General features: G+C 55.1%; 1 protein-coding gene across 3 annotated transcripts in view; it reads right to left on the bottom strand.

The window, feature by feature from the left end:
• The window catches only part of CUX1 (cut like homeobox 1), a 352,323-nt gene that overhangs the window by 27,528 nt on the left and 311,925 nt on the right, over nucleotides 1–12,870 (bottom strand). The window contains exons 22-25 of one of the 3 annotated variants that reach the window (XM_034988568.1): nucleotides 10,427–10,615; nucleotides 5,188–5,452; nucleotides 81–420; nucleotides 5–41 (exon numbers count right to left, since the gene is read on the bottom strand). The exons of the other annotated variants lie outside the window; for them this stretch is intronic. Coding sequence (XP_034844459.1) covers nucleotides 5–41; nucleotides 81–420; nucleotides 5,188–5,452; nucleotides 10,427–10,615 — 831 coding nt within the window. The remainder of the gene's footprint in view (nucleotides 1–4; nucleotides 42–80; nucleotides 421–5,187; nucleotides 5,453–10,426; nucleotides 10,616–12,870) is intronic. 3 annotated transcript variants of the gene reach the window in all.

The raw sequence follows: 12,870 nt of genomic DNA, 5'->3' as shown, positions 1-12,870 counted from the left end.
GCGGCGGGGTTTGGCACGGGCCCCGGGCCGTCGGCGGGGCCCTCGGGCGGCGGCGGCGGCGGCGGGGGCGGCGGGGGCGCCCGGGGCCGGCCCTCGTCGTCGGCGTCGTCCGGGGCTGCGGCCCCCGAGGGCGGCGGCTGCTGCGCCTTCTCCGCCGGCCTGGGCGCCTCCTCCCGCTCCTCCGGGGCCGCGGCCGCCTCGGCCGGCCCTCCCTGAGACTTGGCGGCGGCCGCGGGGCCGCTCGACTCCTCGGCGTCCGCGGCGCCCGGGCCGTCGGCGGCCTCCACGCCGTCGCAGCTGTCGCCCTCCGAGCTGGGCGCCGCCCGGCTGCTTCGGGCCGACGGGGAGTCGCTGGCCCCGGCCTGGCCCTGGCTCCCGGCCTGAATCTCCTCAATGAACAGTTCTCTGCGGATCCGAGACCTGCGAGACACAAGGGGGGGGGGGGGACGTGGGCGGGGCCGCGGGGCGGGGGGGTCCTGTCACCCCAGCCCCCAGCCCCCAGCCCCGCCGGTTCCCAGACTCCGTGCCTTTGCCTGAGTCGTCCCTTGGGTGGCTGCCAGCCCCCTCTTCCCCACGAGGACGGCGCGCCAGTGTGACTCGCTTAATGGCGCGCTCCCACCACCCCCGCCCCGCCCCGCCCCCAGCAGGTTGTGGATGGCGGGGTCCCGTTCTCTGCACGCCCCGGGCCGGGCACGGTGCTTGGCACACAGTCATACACGCTGCCTGAACTGACAGCTGGAAATGCAGGATGGGTGCGAACCACCGCTTCCGCAGCAGGACTTGGAGGGAGAGAACCAACACTCATTGCCCAAAGCGAGAGACTTCAGCGTCGCGCTCTGAGCCACAGGTCAGGGGTCAGGGCCCTGGCAGGGTTCCACGCAGTTATGTTTCAACCAGTCCCTCCCCTAAGAGGAGAAGACCGGGGACGGGTCACTTTTGATCAAGCAGGAAGGAGACCAAATACGCGCTCCGACACATCAAGCATGTTGTAATCAAGCAGAGAGTTCCCCCTAGCGGGGAACGTGTGCTCCCTTACTTCGTTGGGTCTGAGGGAAACAGCCACGGACGGGCCCAGGCCTCCCCTGTTTTGGGGCCCTTGGTGACATCAAGAAAGGGCTCTTGTTAAGCCTGTTTAGAATTTCTCCTTCCATCTGCTCACAGCACTAGGCTCAGTCAGAACTCCCTCTACATGGTCATTCCAAGGAGCTGAAAAGCCTCTGATCAATGTGCCAACTGTTAGTGGCATCCTCAGGTAAACTGGCACGAAGCCCACTGTCTTGCAGAAACTGGGCCTGCCGAAAGCCCTTGGGTTAGGCATGCACTACAAATATTTTCTGCAGTACACAGCCCCCAACAGAGGTAACATGTTTCGAGAGCCCACTATATGCCAGGCCTTGGGTTGGATGTGGGGAGTGCTGAAGCCAGGGAGAAAGTGGTCTAGAGTGTCCGAACCCTTGGGGGTGGTTATGTGTTCACACTGTTACTTGCTCCCTGCACAGTCTGAGCCCTGTCCCTTGTCCTGAGGATGGTTTCTGAGCGAGAGCTACAGGGTGAGGTCCTAAAGCGCCCCCCACCCCCTGAAGTTGCCTGGGGTAACAGAAGACTCTCTCCTCCTTCTCTGGGGCTACCATGAGGGCCTGGGAAATGCAAGCCTTTGTCAGTAGGCTACTGGACACTCCGCTGTGAGAGGGCAAGCCTACTCTGAGGCCTTTCAAGCCCCTCGGCAGCCAAGAATGCCAGTTGGGGCGAACACCTAATCCCCATCCCACCCTGGCTGGGGAGGTGGGAGGCTAGACCGGCAGGCCACAGGTCTACCAGGTACTAACTGAGTCCCAGGGGCAGACTGGCCCAGAACAGAGCTTTATGGAACCAGGCCAACCTGGGTTTGAAATCTGGCTTTGTAAACTTACTAGCTATACAGCTTGGAAAAAAGGGCCTGAACAGTTTTGAGCTTCAGATTTCTTATCTGAAAAATGTGGAGAATAGCATCTTCCTTGCAGAGATGTTAAGAATAAAATATTAATGTACAATACAGGACACAAAGTAGACCCAGAAAAAAAGGGCTGTTCAGACCCTCCATCTGCCTTCTGAATGACAGAATCCCTGTTGTTAGGTGCTAAGGCTGAGGTAAAAGGGCTGGGGGGAGGGAAGGGACAACTTCATGCCTGGGGCCTGGCATCCTGGCTGCCACCCTCGGCAGCTCATCCGAGGATCTAATGAGATGACACATCTGTAATGCTCCTGGCTCAGTGCCTGGCACATACCATATGCTCAACCGACAGGAGACATCATCGTTCTTAGTCTAGATTTGTCTCCACGTCCATGAAAAATATTACCTTCTGATCTAGAAAGATCAGGTCCCAGGAGCAGATCTGGTTTTCAAACAAGTCACACAAGGTTCGCAGGATGCCATGGTATTTAGGGCTTGGAAGAGTTTCTATAGGGTGGACCTGTTCTAGGAGGAGACCCGGTGTCCTGTGCTAGGTAGTCTGTTCTGGCATTCCAGGCCCTAAGATACCTGGTCACCCTAAGATACTTGTACTTCCCTGAGGGTGAAAAGATAAGAGGAAGTAAGATTGTATTTTTTTGATGGGGCTAAAAATTGATCCCCCCTTCCCCATTACTCCCTGTGGGGTCTGGTGGGGCAGGAGAAAAAAAAAAAAATCTACTTCTCCTGTCTAACTCCCACAGAATGTAAGAAACTCTCTCCTCCCTGAGGAATTCAGTGCATGTGTGCCAGTCCTTACATGAAGCTCTGGAGGGTCTACCAGGCTAAGTTGGTCTCCGTCGGAAGCATTTAGTTGGAAGAGCTAAAGCCATGGAGGGAGCACTCACTCTCTGCTCTGCATTGTGCCTCCTGGGTGACCAAGGGACTTCAATACTTTGGGCTTTATGCCAATTCTGAATGACCTAGTGTTCACTTCTCATCTGACCTATTTTGTCGTTTATAAAATTCTTTTCAGGGGCGCCTGGGTGGCTCAGTCGGTTAAGCATCTGCCTTCGGCTCAGGTCATGATCCCAGGGTCCTGGGATCGAGCCCCGCATCAGGGGAGCAGGGGAGCCTGCTTCTCCCTTTTCCCTGCTTGTGCTCTTTTTCAAATAAAATCTTAAAAAAAAAAAAAAAAATTCTTTTCAGTTCTTTGTTCAAGACCCTGTACATCTCACACCTCTTCCAGGATATTTTTCCAGATCTCTGCAGCTGAAACAAATCTGCCCTTGGTTCTTCCATTTGTCTTAGCCCAGCCTGCTTTGTTGTGGTTAATTTTGAAAGAAAACATTTACTGAGCATCTACTCTAGATCTGGATCTGAGCTCCTCTGCTAAGTTTTGAGGTTCTATTGCTCCTCCTCCTTCTCTTCCCCTTCTCTCTTTACTTTTGTTGTATATGGTTGAATTTGCTCATGCTAAATGCACACATAGGGACTCTCCAGTGAGCGGCTGACCACCTGTGATGGGCTGGGCATTCCCATGGTTGTCAGCAAGATGAGTTGACAGAAGCTGAGAAACCTGGAGAGCGCTTGCCCTGGCCAGGAGGCAGTGACCGCCATTCAGTTGAGGCCTGTAGATGAGATCTGGGGAAAAAGGTGACCCCAGCGGGACCAGAGGAAATGGTTTCTCGAGATGCTTTGTATAATTGGTAGCAACTTTACTCAGATAGTCATCTCGAGTTACCACACTTAAATGGACACAGCCTGCAGAAGACTCGAAAGTACATATTCAAATGCACCTCTGTGTCTAGAAAGTGAAAATGGGATTGCACAACACCTGGCGGGGGTGGGGCTGCTCTGGGGAACCTCTGCCCAGGTTCCCATTCATTCTCCTTCATTTCCCTTGACTACTGTTCTTGAAGTCTCCTTCCTTGTAGAGGGAGCTCCATTATTGCATCTGCTAGCCTCGCTCTGCCTCTGGTTTTAGCTCATCTGTAAATTTAGGATGAATAAGCTGGTGGTGCTCAGCTCGTGTACTTTCTTTGCCCTCACAGGGGCCAGCCCGCGCATGGGGATGGATAAACTTGCCTGGTTCCAGGGGGTCAGGCAGCAGGGCTGTTTGTTCTCACACTAAGCTACAAATGCGAACTTAGCTTTCATCAGCAGTCAAGGTATTATTTCGGGTCCCATCTAATATTTTAAAACCTCCCACTTTGCTCAGCACTGGGGGGTGGGGGTGGGGTTGCCGGGCCACTTGGGAAACTGCAGCGGAGCCTAACAGATAAGGCAGGGTCCAGTCGGAGACACAACTCTCTGCGGCCCCCGGCTATCTAGGATATTCTGCTGCCCACAACTTGTCTGAGGCAAGTAACCAGGAGGGCTCCGCCTGCACTGGCTACGTGTGTGTACTTGTCACCTGGGTAGGACCAGGAGCACCTGCCCCAGTCCTGTTGAGCCCTAGAGAAAAGGACGTTCTAATGAGAACGAGCAACTGACGGTGACTTCCAGGGCATTAAAGAAGAAGGCATGCCCATCAGGCCACTGGGGTGTCCTGGTTTCTAGCAGAGGAAGTCTGGATTACAGCTATGGTCAACAAGCCATTATGTGTCCCAGTGGATTTTCATGAGCTCATCCAAACATTTTACTCCAGTCCGCTTCATTCTATGGGAGAGCACTAGGCCCTTCCGCCTCGGTCAGTTACTTAACCCCTCGGAGTGTTAGGTTTTCCACCTGTAAAATGCAGGTAGAACTCTGTCCCTTATATGATTGTGAAGATCAAGTGGGACGGTGCTGATTAACACACTTGGCTCGGTGTCTGGAGATCTAGTAGATGCTCAATAAATCTTCATTAACTGGACTCAATTTATTTAACTACAAAACTAATCAAACTCATTTGGAAGATAATGCTGTACAAGACCCCTCGGGTCTCCACGAAGAAACCTTCGCTGCTATGGAGCCACGGATGCCTACGTTCTCTCTTACTAAGTGATAACTGTCTTCCTGGCCACAGCAGACGTGGAGTGTCTCTAACCACGTGACCCTGCATCTTGGGAGTTAATAACTCCAATGAAACGTAAAAAGCCAACTAACCGACCAAACACCAAGCTTTTAGTCCCCAGCCGGCCAGGGCCAAGTCCCCAGACCACCATCCCTGTGCAGTGTTCATGGCCACCGTGTGTGGGACAGACCAGCCGCTTCGCAAGGGCTGATGGTGCGCGCTCTCGGAGCCCTGATTTCCTGGGCCGAGAGCCGGACCGTACCTGTAATTGTGGAACCAGTTGATGACGGTGCTGGTTTTCAAGTTGAGCTGGGTGGCGAGTTCTTCGATGGTTTTTGGTGACGGGTATGGCTTTTGCTGATAAGCTCGTTTCAGAGCCTCTTTCTCTTCAGGAGCCAGCACCACTCGGGGTTTCTTTAGCTGGTGCTGGGGCTGGGGGCTGGCGCCCTGGCTGTAGTCAATGCCAACGGAGGGGGGCTCGCAGGGCTGGCTGTCGCTGACTGAGCTGTGCCGTCGCTTCATGTATGCTGAGGGAGGGAGAGAGATCGGACTGAGCTGCAGGCCCCACTGGGAGATCCGCCCAAGCCCCCGGCCCCCCAGAGCGCCACGGAGCCCCGTTGGCTCACAGTGACTTTTGTGTAGATCGTGGTAGCTGGCTGTTCTGCCCTGCTCTTCCAAGGAGCATCTCAAAACACTTGGACTAGAACCATTCGGAAACCCAGCACACACTCATCAAAGACCCGCTCGGCTGTACTGCCAGGTCGCCGGCTGTCCCTGCCGAACGGCTTCGTGGGGCATGCAGGGAAGTGTACAGGTGGCCCCCGTAGAGCGCAGTGGGGGAGGCAAGCACGGGGGATCATGGAGGGAGGCACTAAGGGAGCACCTGGGGAGGGCTCAAGGGAGGCTTCCCAGGAGAATCTTGAAGGCCAAGGAGTGATTAACCAGAAAAAATAGGTGATGAGGTAGAAGATGGTAAGAGGCTGTTCCAAAAAGTGGGACAAGCGTGTGCAAAGACCCAGGGGCATGAGACGGCACAGTTCCAGAGTGTGTGTGCGTGCGCGCGTACGTGCACAAGGGGTGTGGAGGGGGACGCAGGAGCTGGAGAGACAGGCAGGGTCTGGGTAGGCCGGAAGTTTGGACTTGACCCTAAATGCAGTAGGAAGAAATGAAGAGGCTTTTTAGTTAGAGGGCTGGTATGAGCAGCTATACACGTTTTGGAAAGACTGCTCTGGCTGCAGCTGAGGACGGACTGGATGGGAGGACCGGCAGGAGGGCCCTCAGTTAGGAGGTAAGAATGATAAAGATCGGAACTGGGGAGGTGGCGGAGGGGTTGGAGGAAAGCAGAGGGCGTGGAGGTGGTAGGGGCCAGAGCTGACGGACTGGGGGACAGATTCCTGAGGGACTGAGGAGAGGAGAGTGGAGGAGCCCCCTGGTCTCATGCTGCGAGATGAGGGGGGGCGCCAGTGTCTCTGGGTTGCCCCCATGGAGATGTCCTGAAGGCAGCGGGACTGGTAGGTAGGCGGCTCAGAAGAACGGTCTGGGCTAGAGAGAAGAATTTTGGACCGCTGGGACAGAAACTATGGTTGCAGTCTATGCCGTCGAGGAGAAAGACCAGGGCTGAGAATGGAACCCTGTGGCACACCCACGGGCAGAGGTAACCCCGGAAAGAAGCAGGTATGAGGGATCCAGAGACGGGAGGAAAACCAGGAGACAACAGTGGGAGCAAAGGGATGAGTGAGGAGAGCCGATCAACAGCATGCAGAGAGTCTGATGAGCCCCCAGGAGGCTCTCTGGCTTTAGCGGTTAGGACAGCACTGGGGACCGCGGTGAACAGGTGCAGTGTCGCTGTGGGAGAAGCCAGGTGGCAGTAGGCAGAGTACTCAACGGGAGGTGAGGAGGTGAAGGCAGTGAGCACGAGTTCTTACGTTAAGACGCCCAAATGTAAAAGAACAGCGAGAGACAGGATGGCTTCTAGAAGGGAAATCCAGGGCTGAGGGCGGATTTAAAGATGAGAGTGAGCTGACAGTGTTTCCACAGCTGAGGGGAGAGAGCTGGTGGTACAGGTGAGAGAGAGAATCACCGCAGGTGCCGCGGGAGGCAGGACGGGAGGGGGCGGGGGCTGGAGGTGCAGACAAGCTGACAGGGACTGAGGTGGGAAAGCTGGGGGCCTGCGTTCTCCTGAAGGAGGAGGGAGGCAGGAGCAGAGGTGATCTGAAGTGATGGGGACGGAGTCTTGAGCGGGGTGAAGGGGGGGGCGGGGGTGGGGAGAAGAGCAGGGGACCCCGCTGAAGCTGGAGCCCCAAATCTGAGGCAGCTCCAACCCACGTAGAGCTGGGATGCTCAGGTCCCAGAAGCCAAGGAGGATGGGTGGAGAGAGCCAGCGGAGCACTAATCCAGGGCTGGGATTTGCAGGGGGACGGGAATGGGAAGGTGGAGAGAGAGAAGTCCGTCTCGGACGATGGCAGAGCATCCTGGAGTGATGGATCAAGGAGTCTGGGATGTTGGCGGAAGGAGGCAAGGGCACCAGATGGCAAAATGATGGGGCAAAGCATGGGACCCCAACCCTAACCCTAACCTCTCCAGCAAATGAGTCCTCCACGGTGAGCTTTCTAGTGGGTTAGCTTGGAATATAGTCTGAAAATCCCTTAAAACTTCTTAAAACGGATGGAAGATGGGACGTAACATTACGTAATTCAAGCAGCAGGTGGGGAGGAAGAGCGGCTGTAGCAGTAAAGCCAACCTCTGTCGAGCGATCCTCCCAGGGATGCCCCGCGAGAGGGACCAGGACCGTCCTGGTGTACAGATGGAGACCGAAGGCCAGGGTCACACAGCTGGTACGTCTGACCCACGTCTGCTCTGTCCTGCCTGATGGTGGCCAGCGCCCCAGCCCTGCGGCAGCCCTCACATTCGGGTCACAAATAAACGTCACGGGAGAGGACTGTGGGTGGTCAGAGGAGCCCACGAGCTAGCCCAGGCGGTGCGTGCGTGCGTTGCGTGAGTGCGTCTGGGGGCCGGGGGCTGTGTGAACAGGTTGGTTCAAGGGCCATCTCATAAAGGGACAGAAAACAGAAGGCAGACCAGGGTGGACACAAAATGTTCAGAGGAAAGGAAGAAGGAAGGAGAGCAGTAAAACATTCGAGCTAACGGGAGAAGCACGCAAAGCTTTCGTTCGGGAAGAGAAGGAAGCAGAGAGCACGTGGGATCACCCAGTGCGGTCTAGACTGGGAGCACGATGGGCTTTCATCTATTTTAAAGGAACCCAACTTATTTTAAAAACTCATTTGCTGAGCAGTTATGTGTGCTGGTTGCTACGCTCGGCATGTTCTTTCTGATGCTCCAACCTGGAGAAGTTCACAGGAGCGGCCTCATTCTACAGAGGCAGAAACTTAGGCCAGGCAGTGACTTAACTAACTTGCCATTTTAGGATTATATCTAGGAACACCGTGGAGAAGGCAAATCTTCCCCCAAAGAGAATGAATAGGATACAGCCAGTGGCCAGAAAGAACCCAGCCCAGTGTGTCCAGCTGGCCGCTCCCATCGGGCGGACATCACGGGCAGCGCTGTGCTCTGGCTCACCCACTGGTGTGTCTGGGGAAGGCTCCTCGAGTGAGCATCCCTCCTAGAGGGAGGGAGAAGACAGTGGGCCCACAGCTGCTTTTAGGGACCTTGGGATGGATGTGAGGAGGGGCCTGGGCCCGGCGGAAACAGTAACTCTTCTGAAACACAAGATGGCGCCCAGAGCCCGTGCTGAAGGAGCGGAGGCCTAGGAAGCCCCCAAAGATCTACTTGTGGGGGCAAGGGTCCTTTTCTAGTGGCCTCCAAGGACAAACAGACCAGGGGGTGACAGAACCAGGGCTGTCCCTCTCCTGATGCCTGCAGCCATGGGGGGCTGCTTAGGGGGTGGCCTCGGAGGGCTGGCCGGGGGGGCTCCCAGGGAGCTCAAGGAGGCAGGCACTGCCTTTTGCCAGTGTGCAGAAAGTTTTCACATTGCTTGGGTGGGCACTGATAACCGCTGAAACTCGGTAATGGATGTACTGGGTTCATGGTACCATTCTGCTTTTTGGTTTGAAATTTCCCAAGGTAGAAAGTTAAAAAACTTTTGGGGGTTATGTGGCACCAGGCATCTGTGGCCGCCCAAAGGGCTGTGGACTGTGTCAGGGCCTTGGTCTGCACCCCGGAGGGCAGGCCGGAGTCCACCGGAGGGCCCTGCGTGCAGTGGAAGGCCTCTGCGTGGGCCCACTGGTCCCAGGGTGGCAGGCTCCGGGCACAAGGGAGCACAACACACATCAGAAGCACCGGCTCCAGAGTCGGCCGGCCTGTGATTCTGGATTCCTGCTCCCTCCTTCCTCCTTCTGCCAGTGGTTGATATCAGGCAAGTCTCATAACGCCAGAGCCCCATCTTTCCTGGAGAATGCGCCTACACTGGACAGAGCTGGGCGGGGGGGGGACTGTGTGAGGTCTCAGCACAGCACCTGGTGAACAGGAGGCCTGACCCCACGGAGCTCTCGGAGGAAACACCAGAGATGCTCACTTCCTCCTGGAGCTCTGGCCCTTGCCCTGGCTGGGTGACAAACGTGCCACCAGGCCGGCCGTGAGCAGCAGGCTCTCTTGGTGAACTCAGAGGATGTAGGCCCGGGCTCCGTGCCCAGCCCCTGGCTCAGACACGCCCCGGCCACACAGGCGCGTGGTGCCTCGCCTCCACATCTAAGGGATTCTGATTCGGCCATTTCGTGAGCTTACAGCACTGTGCCCTCTGAGGGGAGGACCCACGAGCGAGGAGCCGCAGGTAGGAGTGCAAATGAGGGGACAGAGCAGACATTACTTTGCACCACCAAGGTGCCCGAAGAAGGCTGGTCAGCATTCGAGAGGGCTCCAGATGCATATAGAAAGAAGAGCCGCACTTGGCCCTCAAGGGGGCTGAGGCCTGCAGAGCCCCACAGACCATAAAGTAACAGCGAGAGAGACCTGCTCTGGCAGGAATTCGCTCTTCTGTTTTCCAGGCTGGGTGACCTTAATGAAGGTGCCCAACTTCTCTAAACCCAAGTTTTCTTATCTACAAATGTGTTTATGAATGATCTCGCCAATAAGATACGATACGGAGGGCCCTGGCACGTGAAACACGTGCACGAGACGAATTGCCCCATGGACCTGCCAAGACAAAGACAATATACAAATGGGCCACCACCACCGAGTGCTGTGATGTTCACCTCTTGGTGGCCTTACAAGAAGAAAAAGGGTACAGTGACCACCAGGGCGACTGTAAGGAACTGTCCGGGTGCCCCCCAACGCCAAAATATATTTTGGGTTCAGTCTGCTGGGGAGAAAAAGTCACAAATCTTCCCAGGCCTCGTAGGTCCTCGTCAGTTGATGATTGTCAAAAATCCCTTTGCCCTGCCTGACCACAGATCAATGTCTCTCACCAGCTCTGCACATAGGCTTCAAAAGAAACGGCGCATTCGTAGATGAGAAGGCAACTGGCCAGAGTGGGCGGTGGGGCTTACCTTTCTTTTCCATGCGTTTCATGTCCATCAGCTTCTCCACGTTGTTGGGGTCATTCAGCCATAGCTGCATACGGACAAAGGGCTCCCGTCCCTTCAGACTGAGCTTGTGCCAGGGCTTTGGGCGAGCAAGGAGATCGGAGACAGAGCCTTGGGTGAGCCCTAAGATGGTCTCCCCAAATAAGCGCTGACCTGGTGAGAAAACAGAACCGAGAGAGACATTACGACGGAGACCGAGGGATCTGGAAGGACAAGTATGAGCCAACGTTAAAGTCAGACACAGGGTCTGAAACCCTGGAGTCTGGCCAGCCGGGGGCTGCCTCGGAGCAAGCACTTTCTAGAAGCATTTCTTCAGGGGCGCCCTGGGTGGCTCAGTTGGTTAAGGGGCTGACTCTTGGTTTTGGTTTAGGTCGTGATCTCGAGGTTGTGGGATGGAGCCCCATGGTGGGCTCTGCACTCGGTGCGGAGTCTGCTTGAGAGTCTCTCTCCTCCCTCTCTCTCCTGCTCACGCATGCTCTCTAATAAATAAAATCTTTTTTTTTTTTTTTTTTTAAAAAGCATTTCTTCAACCAGACTTGTGACAAACTCCACTGATGATGGAGTCAGTATTACTCCTGCATTCTGTGGGCACACGACAATGTTTCTCTCAAAAAAGCCTCCAGGCTTTGGATGTACTGAGGCCTGGATAACACACCTGCGGCGCTTATCAGAGGTGGTTAATCCCTCACCCAAGCTCGGGAGGTTAAGTAGCACACGGGGAGCCCTCTCTTATACAACCTCAAACCACAGGGCTGTCTGGCTCCTTTCACGATTAGCAAGGTTATCCGGTCTTGCTGAGAAAACAGGCCACTTGACCCAAGGTCACAGCAGGAAAGAGAAGGAGAAAGAGCCCCTCAGCTCTGTTTTTCTGAAAAGCAGGCCATTTCCAATTCTAAAGTCTATTCCCGCAGTCTAAGCTGCCTCTGCTGACTGGAGCTCAAAGGGGATCAAAACCCCTTCCTCGATGCCTTTTCTCCGAGACCGTGGTGGGCAGCCTGCTCCCCAGGCTGATCAGAGGGAATTCTGCTCTGGAGAGCAGAGCGGCCCCAGGTTGGCCATGTTCGTCAGAGGCTTAAAAAGAAAATGTCTCTTCTCTGAGAGCCATTCAGCTGCAGGTTAAGAGGAGCCGGCACTTTTGAAGGCGCAAATGAGAAATCAGGGACAACCTGAGCGACCAGATGGGAGAAGGTGAATAATAGGACTTATTAGGTGGAAATGAAGACTGGGATCAGACAGGCCAGTGTTTGGTGCCACAAAGCGTAGGGAACATGACCCCCGGGCCCAGAGCAGCTCTGCCCCTCCGTGGCAGGGTGACCGTGGATGACAGACAGGCTCACGCCCTCCGTCTGCAAGAAACACCACCAAGGAGTTCGCTATGTTCAGGAAAGTGATAGATGTAATAAACAGCTGGTTATTACTTGCTTGACCCACCTTGTTGGGGGGGGTGGGGGAGGAGAGGAAATCATATGAATATTCTTGGAAATTTTTATTACTTCTAGAGGTTTCATAGCAGCAACTCTCAATCATTTTTGGGTCATGGACCTACTTGAGAACCTGAAGAAAGCTACTGACCCTTACCCGATAAAATGTGCGCACACGTGCACTCTGCTTATGATTTCAAGAGAATGACCCATGAACATGTCAAGATCTCAAGTCAGAAGTGAAGAGGATGCCTGGGCCTTATAGCTGCATTATTCAGCTATAACTTGGCCCCCTCCGTGCCCATTACTCCACTGAGAGACCCCAGCAGGGGAGGCAGCTTCCACCCTGGAAAAGCTAAGACCAGCTATAGCAACCACCGAGAGTGCTTCTCAGCTCCGTGGTGGCACTGCTAGGGAGCTCTTCCGGAAGTTCCTGCTCCGAGAGGAGGAAGTCCTCTCTCTCTCTGGGGTGGAAAGTTTCACCCCTGATTTTGTGCTTCACAGCATTTGAAAATGGGAGTTCGACAGGCCAGTGGGGTTCTACTGTGGTGGCACACGACCAACACCAGCCAGAACTCCAGCAAGGATGGAAACAGGGATGGGAAGGCCAAGGATGAGATTTTAATGTTATGACCTCACAGCTGTGATCTTGCAACTTCTCAGTGGCTTATTTGTCTATTTTTAAAAAAGATTTTATTTATTTATTTGAGAGAGAGAGAGACAGAGTGCACTGAGGCAGAGTGAGAGCGAGAAGCAGACTCCCCGCTGAGTGGGGAGCCCGATGCGGGGCTCGATCCCAGGACCCTGAGACTGTGACCTGAGCCCAAGGCAGATGCTTAGCCGACTGAGCCACCCAGGCGCCCCTTCTCAGTGGTTTAAAGGGAGTTTTCTTCAGCTGCTTGCCCATGACTACAGAAACAACACTTCCTATAAGGGAGTGGGCAGCAATAATCTATCGGGCCTGCTTCTCTGGAGTCGTGATAAGAC

The sequence above is a fragment of the Mirounga leonina genome, unplaced genomic scaffold, assembly GCF_011800145.1.
Source record: "Mirounga leonina isolate KUSES-001 unplaced genomic scaffold, KU_Mleo_1.0 Mir_454, whole genome shotgun sequence".
NCBI classification, from domain to species: Eukaryota; Metazoa; Chordata; class Mammalia; order Carnivora; family Phocidae; genus Mirounga; species Mirounga leonina.
The sequence above is the reverse complement of the archived record's forward strand: the minus strand, read 5'-3'. Positions and strand labels throughout refer to the sequence as shown.